This window comes from Liolophura sinensis, chromosome 13 (genome assembly GCF_032854445.1).
Source record: "Liolophura sinensis isolate JHLJ2023 chromosome 13, CUHK_Ljap_v2, whole genome shotgun sequence".
Taxonomy (NCBI): domain Eukaryota; kingdom Metazoa; phylum Mollusca; class Polyplacophora; order Chitonida; family Chitonidae; genus Liolophura; species Liolophura sinensis.
Genome location: NC_088307.1, coordinates 1,581,808 through 1,605,114, shown reverse-complemented (window position 1 = coordinate 1,605,114; position 23,307 = coordinate 1,581,808). Strand labels below are relative to the sequence as shown.

Here is a 23,307-nt window from a genome sequence, read left to right as displayed (position 1 = left end):
CTGTGTGACTCTTGTACAAGATCTCTCACTGTGTTTATGTTTGCAGTTTTCTGAGTGCCCGTCTGACTACGATCAGGTGTACTTGACGATGGCTCGAAGAGGAGCTAGAGTGCTGGCCCTTGGTTACCGCAAACTTGGCAGTCTCTCACATCAACAGGTGAGACAGGAAGTTGAATAGTCCAGCAGATTTCGATCATGATTCTCATGCCATGAATACTTTTACCATCCCATGCATACACGAAACTAAGGGGTATTAATTAATGGGTTTGTCTGTGCGTTTGCTTTGTCTGTCAAGCCTTTGCTTTCCTTGGAATAATTGCTTCAAGTATTGTCTGATTTTTGGTGTGCAAGGCTTAAATCAAGGTTTAAAAACCAGTTGGATACATGCCTAAGTTTTGTGTGTTTTATGATTTTCTTGATTCTGGCAGGTCATTGGTTTCCATGCCGTAACTGACAGTCCGATTTTCATTAAAATATTCTGTGTACAGTTCTATTTTGTGGCCAATCAAATCAAGTATCAAAACCAGCTTCATTCATGCATGCCACTTAGCAGCTCTGGTTGCTAATCCTCGCCACGTGCGGTCAAGTCTGTCACAGTGAGGTGTGCAGGTCTCCTGACTAGTAGGCCTACAGATACATCTCTAAATATACCCATGAATGAAAGTGAAGAAAGTATTAAGATGGGCGATGTCTATTACAAACCTTTAATTTCCAAACACTGTCTGAAAGCATGACCACACCAAACAAGGGAAGTACATGCGCAGTATACACTACAGATGAACCGATTATTCAGGTTAGGCCTATGTGGAAGTCACCTCACACCATTATCTGGTGAACGGGTGTCTGCTGAGAGCCCTCATTATGCAATGATTAGGTGTACAGATGTATTTAGCTATAAATGAATTTCACTGAGAAAACTTTGTTATCAGCTTCTCATGTACATGTTATTCCAATTGAGTATATCAGTCTACACACACATTTTGTTTCTTTACAGTCAGAACTGTCCTCCGATCCCAGAAGAGTTCCTTTAACTACGTTTTTATATAGAGAACCTCCAAACACAGAAAAACACATCACAAAATAACGATAATAAAATAACCTGTTGCGAAGTGCATGTACTAAAATTATTATGACTAAAAACTGAGGAAAACATGAAATGTTGGTGGTAGGAGCATAGATTAACTGCTCAGTGAAGCGTGAGCTTGTTTATTACATTCTTGAACTGTGAGTATAATCCCCCGACCACTCCTGATAGTTTCCTGTGGCACTCATTGAGTAACAACCACAACCAACAGAGTGAATCCTGGGATACACTTTAGGAGTCCCAGGGTGAAACTTCATTGTAGTCATTTATCGTAGCTCTTGTGACCTGTGTTCACGTTCCCTGTGTTCACGTTCCCTGTGTTCATTTTGTAGGTGCGTGACATGACCCGTGATGATGTGGAGAAGAACCTGAAGTTTGTGGGGTTTGTCATCATTTCCTGTCCCCTCAAGTCTGACTCTAAGGCTGTCCTTAAGGAAATACAGAATGCCTCTCATCTGGTGAGCTCAGATCTATCCTGCTATTATAATGAGTATTTATTCATTTGATTGTGTTTTAGCACCATTCCCAAAAATATTTCATTTCAGGTACATGTAAATGACAGCCTGGTTTAAAGGTAGGGGAAACCGGAGTAAAGGTAGGGCAAACCAGATTAAAGGTAGGGAAAGCAGAGTAAAGGTAGGGGAAACAGGAGTAATGGTAGGGGAAACCAGAGTAAAGCAGCACCCTTTGGCAGGCAGCTGAAAAATTCCCATACTTAAAGCTGTAACCAAATTTGAGGCTGCGACATTTTTGGTCACGGTCTGATTGTATTAGACAAATAGTATTGATGTCAATGTATATAACAGCCATAATAAACTTTAACTCACATTGGGACGTCAAATGCTCCTTTACCAGCTCATCATGATGGCGTCACATAAACGACAGTACAACGTTACAATAGAAATAGCTAGGTTAGAACATTGTTGATGTTGCACCACAATCTACTTTTGATGTAACAATGGCTCGACACTTCACACTAGCATCGCCTCACAGAAATAACAAAATATGCCGCCTTCCCATGGTATTATTATTGTGAAGAAATTTCTGTCAAGCTGTCTCCTAATAAAGCATTAACTTGTCCCTCTAGATGTAACTTATTGCTGTACATGAGCATTATTGTCCTTTACGGATAAAGTTGATCAGCTTCATGTAGGTGAGATGTTTTACAATATGACAAAAGGCACAAATGTAATGAAGAATGTGTATAATCCTGGAAATTTGCAAGTTAAAAAACCAGTGTGAAATCACTTAACTTTGCCTGTTCTTCAGACAAGGAGCCTGTTGTCCGATATGTACTTCCATGATAATAATGGTGATCCATGATAATAATAGTGATCATGATAATAATAATGCTCTATGACGATAATGGTGAGCCATGATAGTTATAATGATTCATGATAATAATGGTGATCCATGATAATGATGAGCCATGATAGTAATAATGAACTATGATAACAGTCATCCATGATAATAATGATAATCAATGACAATGATAATGATACATGCCAATAATAATGATCCAAGATGATAATAATGATCTCGGGGTTAAGAGGTGGTCTTGACTTTTTGAGCTTTCCCCACCCCTCAGGTTGTGATGATAACAGGAGATAACCCTCTCACAGCCTGTCATGTGGCCAAAGAGCTGAAGTTTACCAGGAAGGAGGCCACCCTGATTCTCCAGCCTCCCAATGATTCAGGTACATTCTACATTGTGTTGTACATGTATGTTTATACAGTATGCTGATCATCTATTCTTTATTATGCAGTGCACCTGTTTAACATGTTGCATTTTTGTTTCTTTTCTTTTTTTTTATTTCTTTTTCTTTTATTTCTTCTAATGATTTGTGATCTGGACTACTCAGCCTGATAAAAGAATTATTATTGTAATTCTTCAAATTTGTTTAATTAAGAATTATTATTGTAATTCTTCAACCTTTTCACATGTTTGCAAGGTGTTTATTCAAGCTGATTCTGAGGGCATTACTCTGTGTAGACTGATAAAATGACACTTTTTGAGAAGCCCTGAAATTGACCAATCCATACAGTGTAGTATTGTCCTCAAAATCAAATTACAAGTGTGCATAAATTGCACTGAAAGTTGTTCTTGGGAAAAGGCTAAGGAATCAGGGTATTGTTGTATTGTTGTCTTCTGTCCTGAAGAACCATCAGTCTTACTTTCGCTCTTGAGATACATGAAGTAATCCCAACATTTTACCTGGTCATCTTGTTTTTAAAATAAATAGGAGAACTTTATTGAAAACATTCAACATATAAAACCAAAAATTGATGAACTCAGATCAATTCTTTCAACCACATCCAACGAAGCAGACATATTTGCCTGCACAGAAACTTTACTCAAGAAAAGAGACCAAGAGAAACTTATAAATATTAGCGGCTTCAAACTGGCAAGAAAGGATAGACCGCTTAAACAGGGAGGGGGGATTGCTCTATTTATAAATGAAAATATCCAGTATAAACGTCGCAAAGATCTCGAGTCTGATATCTGAGAAGTGGTCTGGATTGAAAGTGGAGTTACCCGTGTCAAACCCGTACTAATTGGATTTATATACAGATCACCAGGATTGCGTGGTTAGATGATTTTGAACAAATGATGGACACTGCTTCCATAGAATCCAAAGAAATTATTCTGTCTGGAGATTTCAGCTATGATCTCTTAAGTGTAAAGAATGCATGTAAGCTGTGGGAACAAACCTTTAGAACATATCAACTTCAGCAGGTTATCACAGAAGCAACCAGAGTAACAAATGCGACAAGCACATTGATGGATCATGTTTACGTGATCAGTGACAATAACTGATCACTATCCTGTATGCTTGGTATATAAAAGTAAAAGATCAAACCCACAAGTCTGTTAAATATGGAAATCTAAAAAACTTTAATATAGAATCTTTTCTATCAGATTTACTTGAAAAGCCATGGTCAGCTATAAAATTTGAAGAATCCAGATAAGGCACTGACTGTCTTTACTCAGTTATTCAGTGAAACACTAAATAATCATGCACAAATTAGAGAAAAGAGTGTAAAAAGTTAAAAAACTGCCAAAATGGTTAAAAGATGAAGAAACTGTCAATGCTAGAAAGTTGCAGGATCAATACCATGCCAAAAAAGATTTTGAGAATGCAGGAAGTGGCATAACAAAGCCAACTGTTTGCTGAAAAAAGCAAGGAAAAATATCTTTGAAGAACTGATCAAAGAAAACAACAAACATCAGGAGAATATATGGAAAGTGTTAAGAGAAATGGATCCTAAAAACAACAACAATCAAGTCCCAGAAAAGCTTAAAATATCTAATTAATCCAAACTATGATCACTTCTTCACTGGCAAGAAACTTATGTCAGATGAAATGAACAGCTTCTTTGCTAACATTCCGTCAAAACTAACCAAACCAAAAATTCCTAACAACATTAAACCAGTTACGGACCCTCATGAAAAATGAAAACTGTTTGTAGGTGGAAAAATCCCACAAGGCACAAAGTTCACTTTACCAAAGATAGACATAGAATCTGTGTAAAAACACTTATGTGAATTTGAAGTCAAAAAAAGTACAGGCCCTGACCTGATTGGCCCTTCCTTTCTTCAAATGAGTGCTGCTGTGATTGCAGAACCTGTTACAATTATAATAAATAAATGTCTAGAAACAGGGGAGTTCCCTCAAGCATGGAAAGTAGCTAAGGTGGTGCTCATATACAAAACTGGAGAGACCGAACAGTGCAAAAAGTATCGTCCAATTTCTATCATATCTGCCTTATCAAAAATTATCGAAAGATACATTCATGATCACCTGTACAATTATCAGACCAATTTCAGCCTACTTTGCGAAGGACAGTCAGGATTCCAAGCACAGCACTCCTGCCGAAATGCATTGACAGAAATGGTGTAATCATGGCTAGCTTCAATTGACCAAGGACATTTTGTAGCTTGTGCCAAGCTTGATTTTCAAAAAGCCTTTGATACGATTAATCATGATATCATCTTACAAAAACTTAAACTTTACAAACTTGAGAATACTGCACTAAAACTCATGAAATCATACTTTTTTGACCCCAAAACAATTTTTTTGTCTGGATGGTCCATTCTAAGCCCCCTACTATTTATAATTTATGTAAATGACCTTTTGTCATGCCCAGCCATGAGCACAATTGGCTTGTATGCTGATGACACCACTGTATATAACCATGGCACAAATCTAACAGAATTAGAGGCTGCTATGAGTCAGGACGTAGAACAAATGGAGAGTTTGCGTCTTAAACGCGTACAATCTGACAAAATTCATGGTCTTCATATGAATCCAAGCCTTAACTGGAATTCCCACATTGATTCTGTCTGTGAAAAGATCACAACCTAACTTGGAACAAACACATACTGAAAAAATATGCAAAAATTCTGTATTATAATTCCTTCATTCTGCCATGTATCAACTACTCTTGTACGATCTGGGGATATACCAGCAAGTACCAGATAGAAAGAATCTTAAAACTTCAAAAGAGAGCAGCTAGACCAATATTAAATGCCCCTTATTTAACACCAACCTCCAACCTTTTCAAGCAACTAAGCTGGCTCTGTATCCAGGTCAAAATTTCCCAGCAAAAAGGAGCCTACATGTATAAGATACTAAACGGAAAGTGCCCAACATACCTGAATACACTATTTAAATCTGTCAACTCTGCAACTACAAAACATCTCCGATCAACAACGAATGGTAGTCTCCAAGTGCCATTCCCCTCCTCAAACAAAGCCTGCATACAATGGTCCAAAACTGTGGAACTCATTACAAAGGCACTTAAAGAGTCAAAATCTCCAAAAGTCTTCTGTAAAAAGTTTCATTTGACCATGCTTAAAATACACAATGTAAATGCTTAAAAACCCATTTTCAAATATACACAGTTAATATACTGTAATACTATTTGTCTGGTCATTGTAAATGTTTACTTGTAAACATGTCGTGTTTGTCACCCTGTCAGAGGGCCTCTGGGAAGAACAGTTTTTGTAACTGACAGAGTAAATGTTCATCATTTGTCACCCTCAGAAGATAAAAAGTTGTAAAATGTGCTGACAGCATATCCAAGAAATCAGGTGTTTCACTTTTGTAACTTGCGTTATGGATTTCTTTCTTCTGCATCGAGCTGAAACCCAGTTTTTGTCAAATTGTTGCTGTACAAATAATGTTTTTGTGCGTAGGTTTATTATAAGGATACTACCAGAAAGATAGGCTCATGATAAGCCAAACACTGCCCTGAAAGGGTGACTAGCCTTTGTGCACGGAGGTCACAAATAGATAACCTCCGAGCATGAAAAATATGCCTTAACCGTGTTTTGTGTCTGCATTCTGAGCTGGTGATGCTGTGTGCAGTCTAAAGTATTCACTCAGAAAAATGGTTGTTTAGAGGCAAAACATGTTTCTAAGATGAATAGAATTAACAGAATCAGGAAAAATGAGAAGTTCTAGGCGTGGATGAGATTTTAGATACCTTTGTGTTTTTGTTTTGATTTTTACATGAGTGGAACCAATATTTTTTCAGATTCAGCTTGGCACTGGCAATCTATTGATGATAGAATCATTGTTCCTGCACAACCTGAAGATTTCAAAAAGGATTTATTGCTCGCCTATGACCTGTGTTTGACAGGGGAGGTAAGTGATGACATTGAATCTCATGTACACAATCAAACAGTACGGTATTTTAATAAAGTAAAAGTGTATCTTAAGATTAGAGACAAAAGAGCTCTGAGTTCCGATGACTTTCTGTTTCTCCTTTTGTGGGACCGTGGGACATTGTATTCTTCATATTTAGTTATTTATGTAATAATTGGAGCCTCCCTGGCCGAGAGTGTTAGCATGCCAGCTCTGCGGAATGACCCAGGAGCCTGTCATCAATGTGGTCACTGTGAGTTTAAGTCCAGCTCATGCTGGCTTGGCTTCCTCTCCAGCCGTAAGTGAGAAGGCATGCCAGCAACCTGCGAATGGTTGTGGGTTTCCTCCGATCTGCGCTTGGTTTCTTCCCTCCTTAATGCTGGTTGCCATCGTATATTAAAGTGAAATATTCAGTACAAAAGTACAGTACAAAAACACTAATGAAATAGTTATACAAATAAGTTTAATTATTTGATTGGTGTCTTACGCCGTACTCAGGAATATTTGACTTATATGGCGGTGACCAGCATTATGGTGGGAGAAAACTGGGAATATATTCTTCACAGGAAAGACTCTTGACCAGTGAGGTTGCAGACTTGATCCCAGCTTTTCCAGGTTTGGCAGCGGTTTTTGTCTAAGCCAGAAGGTTTGTCAGGTACATAGACCAGGGAAGGAGGCAGTGACTTACTATGGTTTTCCTCCAGCTGTAAACCTCACCATTTTAGAGGTGAAAACTCAAATAAATATGTAAATGAATTATTTTTTAAAACAAGAACTGTGATGAAATTGAGCCTATTATTGTCATTGTCAATCAATATCATAACTTTTATTCTTTTTTGGACTGTTTTGAATACTTACTATGTTTTGTGTTGTTTTTGTTTTTTTTTTTACATTATACAGGCGATTGTATATCTACAAAATGAGAATATGAAATTGTTACGAAAGCTCTTACCTCACGTGAAGGTATTCGCTAGAGTAGCTCCTAAGCAAAAGGTAAGTGCAAACAAATCTGTCTGTTTGAATGCAAGAATGTCGATTATTGTCTAGGTGTACAGATCATCCAAACACATATGCCAGGGATCAAACCCGGGTTGGGTTGCTGCCTTGCTTGGCTCTCAGCAGTGAGAGGCTAGAGCAAGGAAACAGGACTGGCTGGCCCGGTGTCAGTAGAATGTGACTGGGTGGAGTGTCATGTCTGGTGTCTTCTGCATGATACTTGAGTGGTAGCAGCACTTTGACGGCATGGACTCGTCCTGTCACAAGTAAACACAGTATATGTACACGCTCCTACTGACTCCTCCTCGTGATATGACTGAAAAATTGTTACAAGTAAGAACGATTTAATAGCCAGAACAGTTCAAACTCTGTCAGCAAATTTTAATTCAGGGGTTCTAGCAGGCTGGCTCAGTCTGTGAAAAGAGAGGCTCAGCTGCCTCAGATGGTTAAATCAACGGGTGGCTGTGACTATCAGGCCCTAGACCAAGGTGGTCGAGGGTTCAAATCCAGCTCTAGCTGCTGTGGCCAGGGCCTGGTTGTTCAAAAACAATTTTAGGACTAAATACCAGATTTAACTTTAAGCCAAGCCTTTAGTTTAGTACTTAGCCCCAAAGTAATTGCATAACAGTATATTAAATATGGCCTAAATTTGTTGCTGAATTTGGCTAAATCTTGGCTAAATATATAAAAAGTGACATAATGCCAGTATTAGGTAATATATTTTTGAACAACTGGGCCCAGAGTTTTAAGTCAGGAGACTTGTCCGGTACCTGGCTAAGGTTGGTTGTTTACTCAAGCCATAAACCTGATCCCTGTCATAGACATATAAGGGAAAGACTTATGTTAATATTGGGCTTAACTGCTGATACACTTTTAAACAACTGGGCCCAGTTAATCAGTCAGCTGTTAACTTGACCGTGGTGTAAATGACCAGGACTTTTACATGTACCTGTACCTTCGTCTGCATGATGCTCTTTTGACCTGGGTTGTAGGAGTTTGTGATTCTGACACTGAAGGACCTGGGATACACCACTCTGATGTGTGGGGACGGAACCAATGATGTGGGGGCCTTAAAACACGCTCATGTCGGTGAGAACATTTATGTGTTGGAGAAGGGACCAATGGTGTAAGATTTGGATGAGGGCTTGCTTGTCTTGTGACTGTTACATGCACTGTTGTTGGAGACCTTGATGAGACTAAACAGACAGCTGCATGTGTAAGGTCATTCAGGTGGCCTTAATATGAAATACTATTTCAATCATTGCTCTTCCAGTCATGTCACGTAATTTTTACGGTATTAAAAAATGACCTAAAATTTTGCCTCAAAAAGTCCATTTTGAAAAACAAATGAATGCCATAAAATATTACTTTTGGTACTTAAGCTTTTCATTTTTCAAGTAGGATATTATCCTGCCTTTAATCATCAGAATGCCTGTCTGAGATTTTTGGAACTTTTGAAATCAGGCAAAATGTGCAATTTTAGTCATGTGCAAAACTTCAGGTCATTCAACAAGTTTGACCTGCGAGTAAATACATGTTTCTGGGAGGCACATGAATTTCATGGAACCACTGGAAATCATTGTCTTTGTCATGTGACAGTTATATTTAAACACAGAGAAATGATAAAGTCTGAGTAGGTAGCTAGTCTTGTGTTCCTTAAACGTTGTGTTATCATGAGGTGTAATTTAATGAAAAATAAAAAAATGTAGTTGTTTGTTATGTATACGTATATGTACACATCTCTAGATAATGTATAATTTTATTGTGGTTTTTGAGTTTTAACGAAAGTTTTGTTCTTTCTAACTGGCTTTAAACAAAGTTTGTATATTTTGTTTTATTTTGAATGTTCTCTTTATCATGTCAAAAACTATGTACTGCGTCTTGTTTTAAACATGTTCTTGTTTTAAACATATTCTTGTTTTAAACATGTTCTCGCCACGATATGGCTGATGTAATAACCATTAAGCCATAGTCATCCATTCATTCCTTTAATGGTGAGAGCTGAAAATTTGAAATGTTCTGTGTCGTTCTTTTTTTGTTTATTTTTGAAAAATAGAAAGAATATTATAGGAAGGGAAATATTTTGGTTATAATCCGTGTAATACTGTGTATTTTGCAGGAGTGGCTTTGTTAGCCAATGCCCCAGAGAGGCCTCCTGATAGGAGGAAAGCCAAGAAAGAAGAGGTGAGCATACAGACAGTCAAACAGGACTTTTATTCAACACAAATGGGTGCCTCTGTGGCCGAGGTGGCCGGCGTGCCAGCACGGCACAATGACCCAGGAGCCTCTCACCAATGCAGCCCAGCTAATGCTGGCCTCCTCACCAGCTGTACTTGGGAAAGTCTGACAGCAACATGTGGATGATGATGGGTTTCCCCCAGACACTGCCGGCTTCCTCCTACAATAACGCTGCCACCATTGTATACATTGTGAAATATTCTTGACTATGGCATAAAGTACCAGTCAAATAAATATATAAATTAAAAACAAATGGATGTTAAAATGTAAACAAACATCATCTAAGTAATTATAAAACATTCTGTGATTTTTTCTGAGCAATAAATTTGACCCCCATATGACTCTTTTAGCCTTCTAGCAGTGTGGACTTCAGCAGCAGTCCCCCCAAATGATAAATCTGACACACTTGTGACTTGATCTCTTATGGCCTTCTTGCAATGTGGATGTCACCAGCAGTTCCCTCAGATGATAAATTTGACACATGTACACTCATCCTTTAAAGCCCTCTAGCAGTGTGGACTTCAACAACAGTCCCCCCAAATGATAAATCTGACACATGTATACTCATCTTTTATAGCCTTCTAGCAATGTGGATGTCAACAGCAGTTCCCTCAAGTGCTAAATATGACACGTGTATACTCATCTTTTATAGCCTTCTAGCAGTGTGGACGTCAGCAGCAGTCCTCTCAAATGATAAATCTGACACATGTATACTCATCCTTTATAGCCTTCTAGCAATGTGGACGTCAACAGCAGTTCCCTCAAATGCTAAATTTGACACGCGTATGACTTGATCTCTTATGGCCTTCTAGCAGTGTGGACATCAACAGAAGTCCCCCCCCCCTCCAAATGATAAATTTGACACACTTGTGACTTGATCCCTTATAGCCAATGTGGATGTCAACAGCAGAATCCCCAAAAGATAAATTTGACCCACTTGAGACTTCATCTCTTATAGCCATCTAGCAGTGTGGACGATTGCAGTTCACCAGATGACAAAATTTGACACGTGTGACTTTCATCTCTTGTGTGGACAATACTAGTCCATATCCACCAAGTAAACAATTTGACACATGTGTGACTTGATCTCTTGTAGGTACCTAGTAGTGTGGATGCTAGCTGTTCCCCAAATGATAAATTTGACACATGCATGACTTCTTCTCTTCTAGCCATCCAGCAGTGTGGATGATAGCAGTTCACCGAATGACAGACTGGCAGCTCTGGCGGCCAGGGGCAAAATTGGAAGTCGGGCCAGCAAGTCACGGGGCGGTAACCAAGCCATTCCTTCATCACAAGTGAGTATTCACCACTGAAAGTACATCTGGGCAGAAAAAAGTACAGAGTCAGAAAAAAAAAATGTCAGGCAGGCAGAAAGGTGCAGAAAAGATATACATGTAGCTGTGTCAGTGGTGTCACCTAGTATAGTGATAAACTTGTTATTAATTTTGGTCTAACTTGTGGAATAAAGTCTTTGATTGTTTGTGTGTCTGAATGTACTGGGTTGCTTAGCTGTTGCCAAATGTGCAGTGGTCCATAAGTGGAATTTTCTGTTCTTTTACAGAAAAAACTCCAGAATCTGCTAAAAGAGATGGAGGAGGAAGAGAAAGCCTCAGTAGTTAGGCTAGGGGATGCCAGCATAGCTTCACCATTCACCTCTAAACTTTCTTCACCCATGGGCAGTAAGTACAGCTCTTTGTCCGCCTTCAGTTTTGATATTGTCTAACAGCATACTCAAGAACTTTTCGCTAACCACACAGTCATTGTTGTGGCAGTGGAGGAATTCACAGTATCTTTATAGGAGTTATGGCATGCCAATGTCTGTTCAATAGTGCGTTAAATAGTAAGATCAGTCTTTTTTCAGTTCTTCAAACTATTGCATGAAAAAACAAATTGATCAGTTTTGATACACCTTGTCATTATACACAGTGATGGGAAGCTGTCTAGGATTTCAGGTCATTAAACAGCTCTCTCTCTCTCTCTCTTGCCTTTAGTCTGTCACATCATCAAGCAGGGCCGGTGCAAACTGGTGACCACTCTCTCTCTCTTGCCTTTAGTCTGTCACATCATCAAGCAGGGCCGGTGCAAACTGGTGACCACTCTCTCTCTCTCTTTTGCCCTTAGTCTGTCACATCATCAAGCAGGGCCGGTGCAAACTGGTGACCACTCTCTCTCTCTCTTTTGCCCTTAGTCTGTCACATCATCAAGCAGGGCCGGTGCACACTGGTGACCACATTACAAATGTTCAAGATCTTGGCGCTGAATGCGTTGATCCTTGCCTACAGCCAGAGTGTTCTCTACTTGGATGGGATCAAGTTCAGTGACAGCCAGGCCACCATGCAAGGGCTGCTCCTGGCCGGATGCTTCTTATTTATTTCAAGGTCAAAGGTGAGACTTTCATTCATGTATTCCCAGCTTTATGTGTTTGTAACTGAACCTTTACTGAGTGTTCTTACTCAGTAATAACTTACATCTACAGATAGATCTTGCTGTTTCTCTGCTCCGGTTTGTTCATGGTTCAGTAGTCCTGTGCAGAGCTTATACGATGAATATTCTAACTAATGAAAAAGGCATGACCGCAAAATGTTAACCGACCAACAGTAATCGAAGACCGACAAGTACACTGGTTTTTTACGGCTAGGAACGGAGACCGACAAGTGTGCTGGTTTTTTTACCACTAGGAAGGGAGACCGACAAGTGCGCTGTTTTTTTACCGCTAGGAATGGAGACCGACAAGTGTGCTGGTTTTTTTACCACTAGGAAGGGAGACCGACAAGTACACTGGTTTTTTACCACTAGGAACGGAGACCGACAAGTGTGCTGGTTTTTTTACCACTAGGAAGGGAGACCGACAAGTGCGCTGGTTTTTTACCGCTAGGAATGGAGACCAACAAGTGCACTGGTTTTTTACCACTAGGAACGGAGACCGACAAGTACACTGGTTTTTTACCACTAGGAACGGAGACCAATGAACGACGTGTTGAACTTAGTATGATTTGTTGTAGGGAGTGATATTGATCATTCCTTTAAAATTCAAAGTTTGCTCACGTAAATAACCAAGGCTGGGGGTTGGTTTATAGTTCATTGAGGCAAAAATTGGCCTGTTTTTAGACACCTTTGTTAAGACTCTACATCATGGACACTTATTATAGATTTCCACACAAATGTACAGTTATGCATTTGGGAGAACCCATTTATTTCTTTTGACCTTGGCCAATTTCTTTTGACCTTGGCCAATTTCTTTTGACCTTGGTCAGTTTCTTTTGACCTTGGCCAATTTCTTTTGACCTTGGCCAATTTCTTTAAGGTTGGTAGGGTTATGGATTTTTAGCTTCATTTTGTGACTGGTTTGTTAAAGTGATATCTGAAGTTATTAAGCCATGCTCATCAAACTAATACCACATTTTGAAGATTACTATTGTTGTTCATTGAAATTGGCCTAAGTTTTGCACCTGTGCCTCCATTAACATTTGTGAACAAACAATCTCTTGCAACTATTTTTATGGCCAATGGGGTATGTACATTTAGTAGTTTGTGCAGTATGTTTTTTGTATTCTTTCATTGTAACAGTTAATGTCATTTTCTGTTTTAGCCCCTTAAGGTGTTGTCCAAGGAGCGACCACTCCCAAACATCTTCAATGTGTATACTTTATTGACTGTGTTTCTCCAGTTTGCTGTACATTTTACTGCCTTAGTTTACCTGGTACAAGAGTCTAAAGCCAGGTCACCTCCAAGGTAAGCTTAATTCATACATACTGGCAGTCGTTAGGACACACAGTGCAGGTAGAAACCAGGCCTTGGGCAGCAGAAAAATTTGTAGTTTCCTCTGCTCTAACTGTTTGGGGGTCCTGAGGGACTATAAGTGGTCAACGTCACTTTTGTGGCCATTTGTTCATTGAAGACCTCTTGTCCTCCACAAGCATGGCCTGCTTATCACTATATCTATCTGTCTATCTATTTATTTATTTTATTGGTGTTTTATGGCATACTCAAGAATATTTCTCTTAAGCGATGGTGGTCAGTAATGTGATGGAAGGAAACTGGGCTGGGGAAACACACAACCCTCCACAAGTTGTAAAAAAAACTTCCCAAATATGACCGAAGAGGAGGCCAGTAATGTGATGGAAGGGAACTGGGCTGGGGAAACACACAACCCTCCACAAGTTGTAAAAAAAACTTCCCATATATGACCGGAGAGGAGGCCAGTAATGTGATGGAAGGAAACTGGGCTGGGGAAACCCACAACCCTCCACAGGTTGTTGAAAGACCCTCCCATATATGACCGGAGAGAAGGCCAGTAATGTGATGGAAGGAAACTGGGCTGGGGAAACACACAACCCTCCACAAGTTGTAAAACAACCTTCCCATATATGACCAGAGAGGAGGCCAGTAATGTGATGGAAGGGAACTGGGCTGGGGAAACCCACAACCCTCCACAAGTTGTAAAAAAAACTTCCCAAATATGACCAAAGAGGAGGCCAGTAATGTGATAGAAGGAAACTGGGCTTGGGAAACCCACAACCCTCCACAAGTTGTAAAAAAAACTTCCCATATATGACTGGAGAGGAGGCCAGTAATGTGATGGAAGGAAACTGGGCTGGGGAAACCCACAACCCTCCACAAGTTGTAAAAAAAACTTCCCATATATGACCGGAGAGGAGGCCAGTAATGTGATGGAAGGAAACTCGGCTGGGGAAACCCACAACCCTCCACAGGTTGTAAAAAAACCTTCCCATATATGACCGGAGAGGAGGCCAGTAATGTGATGGAAGGAAACTGGGCTTGGGAAACCCACAATCCTCCACAGGTTGTAGAAAAACCTTCCCATATATGACCGGAGAGGAGGCCAGTAATGTGATGGAAGGAAACTGGGCTGGGGAAACCCACAACCCTCCACAAGTTGTTAAAAGACCTTCCCATATATTCTCGAATATGGTGCTTTACAGTGTTTAGAATCACAAATAAATGATTCAGGTATGGGTCTGTAATGACATTGATAGAGAATCTTACTTCACCATTGTTCTACACCAGTCTTTGTTTACATGTACTTAAAAGGCCTTTTCCAAAAAATCAGATGGATCTTAAAGATAATTTTACCTGTGGTAATGAGTTTTTTTTGTTTTCTAACCAAAAGTGAGGGTTTTTTTTGTCATGTGCTTGTATTTTAAATCCATTAGCTGTTTTGTGTGTGTTTAATATGAATATGTTTGATACAAAAAAAAAATGAGTTTAGTGTTCACTGTCAGAGCATTCACTTAAACATGTACTCGTATCAGTTTGCCTTCGGGTCGATGTGGTTAGCTTGCCAGCGCAACGGAGTGACCCAGGAGCATCTCACCTATGCGGTCGCTGTGAATTCAAGTCCAGTTCATGGTGGCTTCCTCTACGACTTCCTTGTTTTTTTTTAACCGAGTAAAATACATTGAAAACATAAGATTCTATGGTGGTCTGTGGGCACCCAGAGAGTATCAGTAAAGTCACAGCAATATTTTTGGCTTGAAAATAGTTCGTTTCAGGGGCCATTTGTTGAAAGCATTCAAAGCGCTAAATGAAGATGCATTTTGAACGATGAAATATAGCAGTCTATGTGTTAAGTGGCAAAAAGCTGAAGTGAGATCACTGTTTCCAGCATGGTCAGTAAGAGCCACAGTAGAATCCAAAGTTTTAAATGCATTTTACAAGATCGAAAATATTCTAAAAAGATAAATCAAACAATTTTCCCGGACAATATTTAATGGTCTTTTATCTGATTTGTACTTCATGCTAGTGTGTTCTTTGCCTTTAAAGTAACATTCCGTTGTATTCAGACTTCAGGACAAGACACAGACATTCTCTGGTGTATCTGTTGCAAAAATGCTTCAAAAGTAGTAATGTTGAAAAAATAAATAAATAAATTAAAACTGCTATCTATCATTGTTGCCGGGGTCAACGCCACTAGTCTTTTACCAGTTCTGGTAGCATGGTGTGGATAGACTTCATGATAATTGGGAAAAAACACCAGAAAAATGAAAAGAAATGTGCTGGATTTGAACCCCACACTGCCAGGTATCATTTACTTTTGGTCAAGTACTGAAGGCTAGCATAGAGATTAAGTGGCTTTGATCTTCTGCTGGTAGCCAAAGACACAAAGGACAGAAAGAATACATTGTTGCAGAGCTGATACCCGTTCCGACCATAAACTGCAGTGAATGGTTTTATGCAGTCTAGCATGAAGCTCCTGTCTTATTTACAAAGGACAGTTTGTCTAATTTTTGTTGTTCTTTTTTTTTTGATAATATGAAAATAACACAAAGTACAAAAATAATTCTTGTATATTTGCAATGGTGACCTCAAGGGGCACCAGGTAGTGTGTTTCTTTAATGAATTTAAACAATTTTAAAAATTCACCTAGTTTTGAGCCAAGTTAATTGGTCAGTTTTGGCCTTATTAGCATACCAAACTAAAAGTTTTTTTTGCAATATTGGTAGGGCGATCCACCTAAAAGGTGTAAAAAAAAAAGAGTTTTTCTGGATAGGTTTAGTTTTTTTGAGAAGATTTTTTTAGATTCATCATGTGACTGTTAAAACAGAACAAAATGCCAAAAGTTGCTTCATATGTTCCTCATTAAGACTGCAAACTTTGGTTTTTCTACGTTTACCAGTTTCTGAGATATTGCAGTTTTTCACTAATAATAATAATAATAATAATCTGAATGATTTCCAGAGGTGTTCTGTTAGGATACTGGTGTGAACCCCGATTAACCATCCGTATAGATTGGTTTTTTTTGTTTTTTGTTTTTTTTAGGGAGGAAGAGTTTGTGGATTTAGAGAAGGAATTTGAACCGTCTATACTCAACACAACTGTATATATCATATCCATGGCTTTACAAGTCTCAACATTTGCAGTTAACTATAAGGTAAAAACTTGTTGGTTGCCTGTTTCATCCTCACACAGAGTTGGAATTTAGCCTGTATTGGGGGCACTAAGCTGGTTTAGGGTATCAACTGTGTCCATTGATGACATTATTTCTGTATATTCGCGAGTGCTGGCGGAACCCCATACCTTTCATGTGATCTTCTGAATGAAAATCACTAGTTATTGTTGCCACAGTATGATGCTTTCTAAAAACTATTTTTGACAGTTCAGACCTTTCACTTTAATATCTCATGAAAAGTTTTTTAATTGATAATTTTGAAATACTGATTAATTCAACTTAAAATAATTTTTTTCCTCTTGGACTCGTTTTCAACACAACATATCTGTCATATAAACTATTTTCTGTCGTCAGGGGATTCCATTCATGGAGGGGCTGACAGAAAACAAGCCTCTGCTCTTTAGCTTGATATTTTCCGTCTCAGCAATCGTTGCTCTGGCCAGTGGAGTTGTGCCCGATGTCAACAACCATTTTGAGTTAGTCACATTACCAGAGGAGGTAAGTACATGTGTACTTAAACATGGTTGTGTGGTTGGATTTTTATGTGAAACTTAGCAATTTTTCAGGCTTACGCCGATGAGGAGTCATGCGATATGTGTGTAGATATATATATATATATATATATTGTGTCATCTTGTGGCACCAAAGACACCAGACATGACACCCCAAAATGTCACATTAAACTGACACCGGGCAAACCAGTTCTGTTTGCTTTCTCTAACCTGTCAGTGCTGAAAGCAGCAACAAGTACTATTTTTAGTATGTCTTTTAGTAAGCCTTTGGTCTTTTCGACCGGGGTTTTAATCCCAATCTCTTCACTTTGAGGTGGACACTTTCATGACTAAACCATCAAAGGCATGCACACATATAAAAATGATTGACTTCCTGTAGACGTATAAGGAGGCAGAATAGTCCCTGATTGGCTGTGATGGAAGGTGATCCATGTCAGGGTACTCACGTCCCAGCTGGATTGCCCATTGCTCTCTTATTATGTGTACCCTTATTCTTCCAGTTTTCAGGACAGGTATTCATAGTGTTAATATTAATATTAATATTAGCTAATAAGAGCAGACCAGATCTGCCAAAAATTAGAAGAATTAGGGTACTATGTTACCAGTTTGTGAGCGAATCATCATAGCAAAGACAGCGATAGACAGTACGATATTTCAGAGAACCGGGCTGTAAGGGTCGAAAGCTTTTGAAAGCTTTTACATTCATGTGGTAATGCTTTGATATCTTCATTTTTATATTGTAAACTAGGTTAGCCAGTTTTGGCCCAAATAAGTTTAGATAAGAAAGGCTGACCATTCTGTTTGTGTTTGAGTAGAAGAAAGGGAATGCCTGACTACATGTACTTACATTTTGTGTTTTATGACAAGTTAATACTGTATTGAGGGTCTCGCTGACGTGCAGTTTGGCAGGGCCGTTTGATGAATAGCCCGGGACCAATGATAAGGTTGTGTGTTCAAATCCAGCTGTGCTGTTAATATAGTGGTTTAAGCCATTGAGTATTTTTCTCATGGCGCTGTTTAATTTTTCTCCATTAAACATAACGGGATTCTGTACATGAAATATTCTTGAGGATGGTGTGAAACACAAACAAATCAAATATTGTATATCCTCAACCTTTCAACCACTAAAGCACTTTTTTTAGTGGAATTTGTGCATACAATTACAGTGTGTTATGAAAAAGACACTAAAAATGATTTACGTGTGTTCTGCAAGCTTCATAAAACTGTGCAAATTATTTCTTAACACCCCACAGTTCTCTCAGAATGTTTCCAAATATTGGTTTGCAGGGGCCGTTGAAGTGGTTGAAGAAGTTGGGTAATTGCATATGTCTTATCTGTGGGTGGGGCTTTTATTCGGTGAATGCAGCGTGCATGTCTGTACGGAAAGGTTGTCAGTATCTTGCCAAAGGTTGGCCTCTACTGTTTCCGTGTGCACTCCAATTTCCTCCACGCACAAAATTGAATGCCATCAAACAAGTGAAATATTCTTGAATAATTTGTAAAGCATCAATAAAATAAATAAATACCTATTCATCCAGTATATTTGATAGGGACTTGATAATGACACTCCAGTCTGACACTCCACTTGGCTTTCACTGTTGTGGCCTGAAAGTTTAATTTCGTTACTTTCTGTTTCAGTTTTGTGTAGTTGTTCTCTTGGTGTTGTCAGCGGACATTTCAACAGCATTTGTTGTGGACCGAATCCTGCAGTTTGTGTTTGGGAGAGGGAGACTACGGACAGGCTGAAAGACATAGGGAATACAAATTAAGTTGTTTAATTATGTAATATGTATTACTGTTAATGACCCAGAACTTTCTATCGCAACTAAATTGCTCATTTTCTTCTGAGAGTCCTGTTGGTGTTTGGAGGTTTGTTTGGAAAGCAGGTTGATATCTTATTTATTTACCAATAAATATGCCCTTTTTGGGAATTAACGTTTTAGGACTTTGACGGTCTTTTAGAATCCTCTCAGTTGTGTTTGTGAACCAAACTATGACTTCAGTTTGGAAGAAATGAAAGTCACCAAAACTGGATACAGGGCTCCATGTTTCTTCTGTACTCGAGTATAGTTTTAACACTGGTTTATGTGGGTCCCTGAAAAGCTTGGAAATCGAAGGAGTCTGTCCCAGGCCTTGAAAAACGATGAAGATTTTTGTAGTTGGACGTAGAAAAGCCATCAAATTGTGAACCAACTTGGTATACATATTGTAGATTGATGTACATGTATATAATGTGACTAAGTTGAGCCACTGTGTCATAGCTGAGATTCTCACGGCGACATTTCCTATCCAGCATATTTGAAATTGGTTAAAAAAGTCATTTCACATGGGTTTAGTTTTGTATAAGTGTCTAGAACTGATTTCTGGAGCCTGGGTATTTGAAGTCTGTAAAGTGTATGGACCCTGTTCAGTATTTGTGTTTCTAACTACCTGTAATCAGTTAATCTCTGGTGAAGTGTTCTTAACCAAAGGAGAACATCAAAACAGGACACATTCTTTTTCAAGATCTGGGGTTAATAAAGCTTGAATCACCAAAACAGTGGTCAACATCAGTCCACGGTTTATTCATTTTAGACTGAACTGCTTTTATACTGCGTCATTCTTATCAGACAAACCAAAAACAACTGTTCTTGTATGTAGTGCACTCTTTTTTTTTCTAACAGAATGAAATGCATTCGAGTATGTCAGTCTTAAAATTGGCCTTAAGGCTCAAATACATGGTATTGTTTACGGATGACACTACAAGCTTTCATTTCCCTCCATTAAACATTGTATTTTCACCCAGAAACACCTATATTTGTGTGTAGTTGTGATTTTATATGATGTATTTCGTAACAATTGGATCAATATATGTACCAAAAGGTAAGTGAGGTTCCGGCCTGGGCAGTGTAAGTACGATCTGAACGTAAGTGTGTACAAAAGTTTGCGGAGGCCAATTTGTCAAGTCCCTTATGGTATGGCATCGTGCATAGATTATGTGATATATATCAAATTGTTGGAAATAAGAATTTATTTATGCTAAGTTTTTATGAGGCAAGAATTTGGAAGCGTATGTGTTTATAGAAATGTACAGAACACCATAAATATCTGATAGAAGTTAGAATGAAGTTCATTTCATTGATGGGTATTTTCTTTGTTTTATAAACATGCTTCTTAGACACCCAAATGCCAAAATTTTACATTGCACCGTTACACTGCCTCTGCGTATACCTTGTTGGTGGGAGCGTGGAGGTATATACCTCCGTGGTGAGAGCATGCCGTGGCCAGGTCGTTAAAAGGGTCTTTCTTTTGAATCACTAAGTCACACGAGATGCGTGTGAAGACCCGGTCTGGGACATGGAATTTGTAAATTTCCAGGTCTGGCTGTTCCTGGTGAGAAATTGCGGTCCATGGGCGCTTGCCTGTTGATAAAGACCAGTTGTCTTCCACTGATGTAGTGTGCCTGTCTGTACGTCACACGTGGGAAAGGTTGTCAGTAGCCTGCCAAAGGCCAGTGGTTTACAAGTGGCTCTCCGGTTTCATCCAGCCATAAAACTGATCGCCATCGTAGAAAAACACGTTAAACATCGGTCAAGTAAAGAAACAAATATGACAATAGGTAAACATGTGATTGTGCATGTTACTAAGAAGACTATGGCTTGGGGACAAGATAGAATGCCCTCGGTGTCAAAGTGTTGGTGACAAAACAACGACAACAACAACAACAACAACAAAAAACACTACAATATTACGATGGATTATAAATGTCTTGGGGATTGATTGTTTAAAATCTGCACAATATATAAAAATATTTTTCGGAATGCATTTGAAAATAATGATGTGTATCAAGTTGATAAGATGGACTGTTGTATATGAACATCTAAGGAAGTTAATTTTCCCCATAGCAAAATTTTCAAATAGCGGCACCTTCAAAGAACAGATCACCTTGCACCGTACCCTTTGTGGATGTGATTTACAGTATCGAGTTACTTATGTAGGTATTCACCTCCTTTATCTTCGCTTGTTTCGTTAGTGCGCTGAATAACATCCAAACAATAAGTTACGTCTATAGTTTTTCTCTAAGACATGTACAGTAAGGCTGTCGTTGCCCTAACCGCTGATAACATACATTCACTTAGAAAAACGGGGCTGTTTTTGTCAAGGACATTAAGTTTCTCGCTGCCCAAGACATTAGTGGGCTGAATACTATCTTCAGAATAACAAGATAGGGCTGTTGTTTGTTTGTAAAGATCAATTACTGGAAGGCTATCGCTGACCAAGCCGTTTCTAAGCTGATTATTATCTTCAAAATAACACGATAGGGATGTTGTTTTTGTAAAGGTCATTTACTGGAAGGCTATCGCTGACCAAGCAGTTTCTAAGCTGATTATTACCCCCCCCCCCCCCAAAAAAAAAGGGAAACGCAATAGGACTGTCGTTTTTGTTTACTGCAAGGCTATCGCTGACCAAGCCATTTGTAAGCTGATTATTATCTTCAAAATTATTATCTTGTTGTTTTTGTAAAGGTCATTTACTGTAAGGCTATCGCTGACCAAGCCGTTTGTAAGATAATAGGACAGAGTAGCAGTTTTTCTCAAGGTCATTTACCTCTCAATCTCCCGTTGTCCAGACCGTCTTTCCTAACTCTTCAGGAAGAGGTCCATCCTTCAACCAACATCAGGGTTGCGCGTTTCTCTCAGGTCAGAAGGTTTGTCAGGTAGCTGATGAGGCGAGGGGTGTTACTGCATCCGTAAACCTTGCTGACGACGATGCTTGTCTGACGGATTGCGCAGTCTATGACGTTTGTCGGAGACCGTTTGTCGTCAGTATAGTGTGCATGTGTGTGTAAGTCATACGTGGGAAAGTTGGTCAGTAACTTGCCAGAGGCAGACGGCTTATCCCAGGCACTAAGCACTTTGATAAGTGTTTGCCTTATAATAAATTATTCTAAAATATTTCAAGCGGAAGAGAATTGTTGTTGATTAAAAAGCAACCGTACAAAAACTGGCCAAGTATTAAAAACGCCCTTTTATGTTTTCACTTTTTTTAATTTAATTTTTTACGTGTAGAAATTACGTCATTTTTTTCAAGTAAAACATGTTCGATGAATCATTTGCAATATGACAATGTTAAAACCATAACATCCTAATAATATACACTCAAAAAAAAATAATCTCTTAAATTTGCCAAAATCTGTTGCCCTAGTGATGCTAGAAATTGCTATTGAAGCGGATTACTCTGTTAATATTACACACATATTATACTGATTCATCATAAAGATTCTATTAAACTAACACGGTATTATGTTGAATACGACAGAATATTGTGTTATAATAACAGAATACGTGCTAGCATCACTCAGACAACAGACTCTCTGCTAAAATTAACACTGATTTTTTGAGTGCGCAAGTCTCGGTATCACTTTAACGCGTTTACGGGCTCATATTTATCCTGTGGGGAGACAACTCGGCAAAGTTTGTTGATGATGAATTATTTAGACCGCCTACTTGTTGAATTTGTATTTGCCAAGCAGTTGCTGTTGTGTATATGGGGTATTGTATATATACTGGTAAGGTTGTGCCGTGAAGACCAGCTCACGATTGTTAAATGTTTTATAAACGTGAACTGATTTTCATTTCATCTCACGATGGACACAAAATAAATACTAAAACTACCGTACTATCTTTTTCTTCGTGTTGTTACTTTTCTGTAACGTGTTTCGCCGACTTATCTTTTCATTTGACAACATCGATGACATGCGCGACGTTTATATTCTGTCCTGTAGCTGACGTCATAAATGTCTTCTGGCCAGGTTATCTCCCTTTAGATAGGTATAGATGTCATTTAGAAAGTGGATTAAGTAACAGTATTATCGTTAATAGGGATTACATATAGATGTCATTCAGAAAGTGTAATCCCTATTAACGATAATACTGT

General features: G+C 38.8%; 1 protein-coding gene across 1 annotated transcript in view; it reads left to right on the top strand.

Moving 5' to 3' along the window:
• Positions 1-21,096, top strand: part of LOC135480110 (endoplasmic reticulum transmembrane helix translocase-like) — a 44,273-nt gene extending 23,177 nt beyond the window's left edge. Inside the window, exons 13-26 of the mRNA XM_064759868.1 lie at positions 47-157; positions 1,417-1,542; positions 2,673-2,781; positions 6,626-6,735; positions 7,636-7,728; positions 8,724-8,820; positions 9,851-9,915; positions 11,139-11,264; positions 11,531-11,648; positions 12,158-12,354; positions 13,559-13,701; positions 16,750-16,861; positions 17,234-17,377; positions 19,030-21,096. Of these exons, the coding sequence (XP_064615938.1) occupies positions 47-157; positions 1,417-1,542; positions 2,673-2,781; positions 6,626-6,735; positions 7,636-7,728; positions 8,724-8,820; positions 9,851-9,915; positions 11,139-11,264; positions 11,531-11,648; positions 12,158-12,354; positions 13,559-13,701; positions 16,750-16,861; positions 17,234-17,377; positions 19,030-19,137 (1,659 nt within the window). The 3' untranslated portion in view covers positions 19,138-21,096. The remainder of the gene's footprint in view (positions 1-46; positions 158-1,416; positions 1,543-2,672; positions 2,782-6,625; positions 6,736-7,635; positions 7,729-8,723; positions 8,821-9,850; positions 9,916-11,138; positions 11,265-11,530; positions 11,649-12,157; positions 12,355-13,558; positions 13,702-16,749; positions 16,862-17,233; positions 17,378-19,029) is intronic.
• Positions 21,097-23,307: the final 2,211 nt, after the last annotated feature.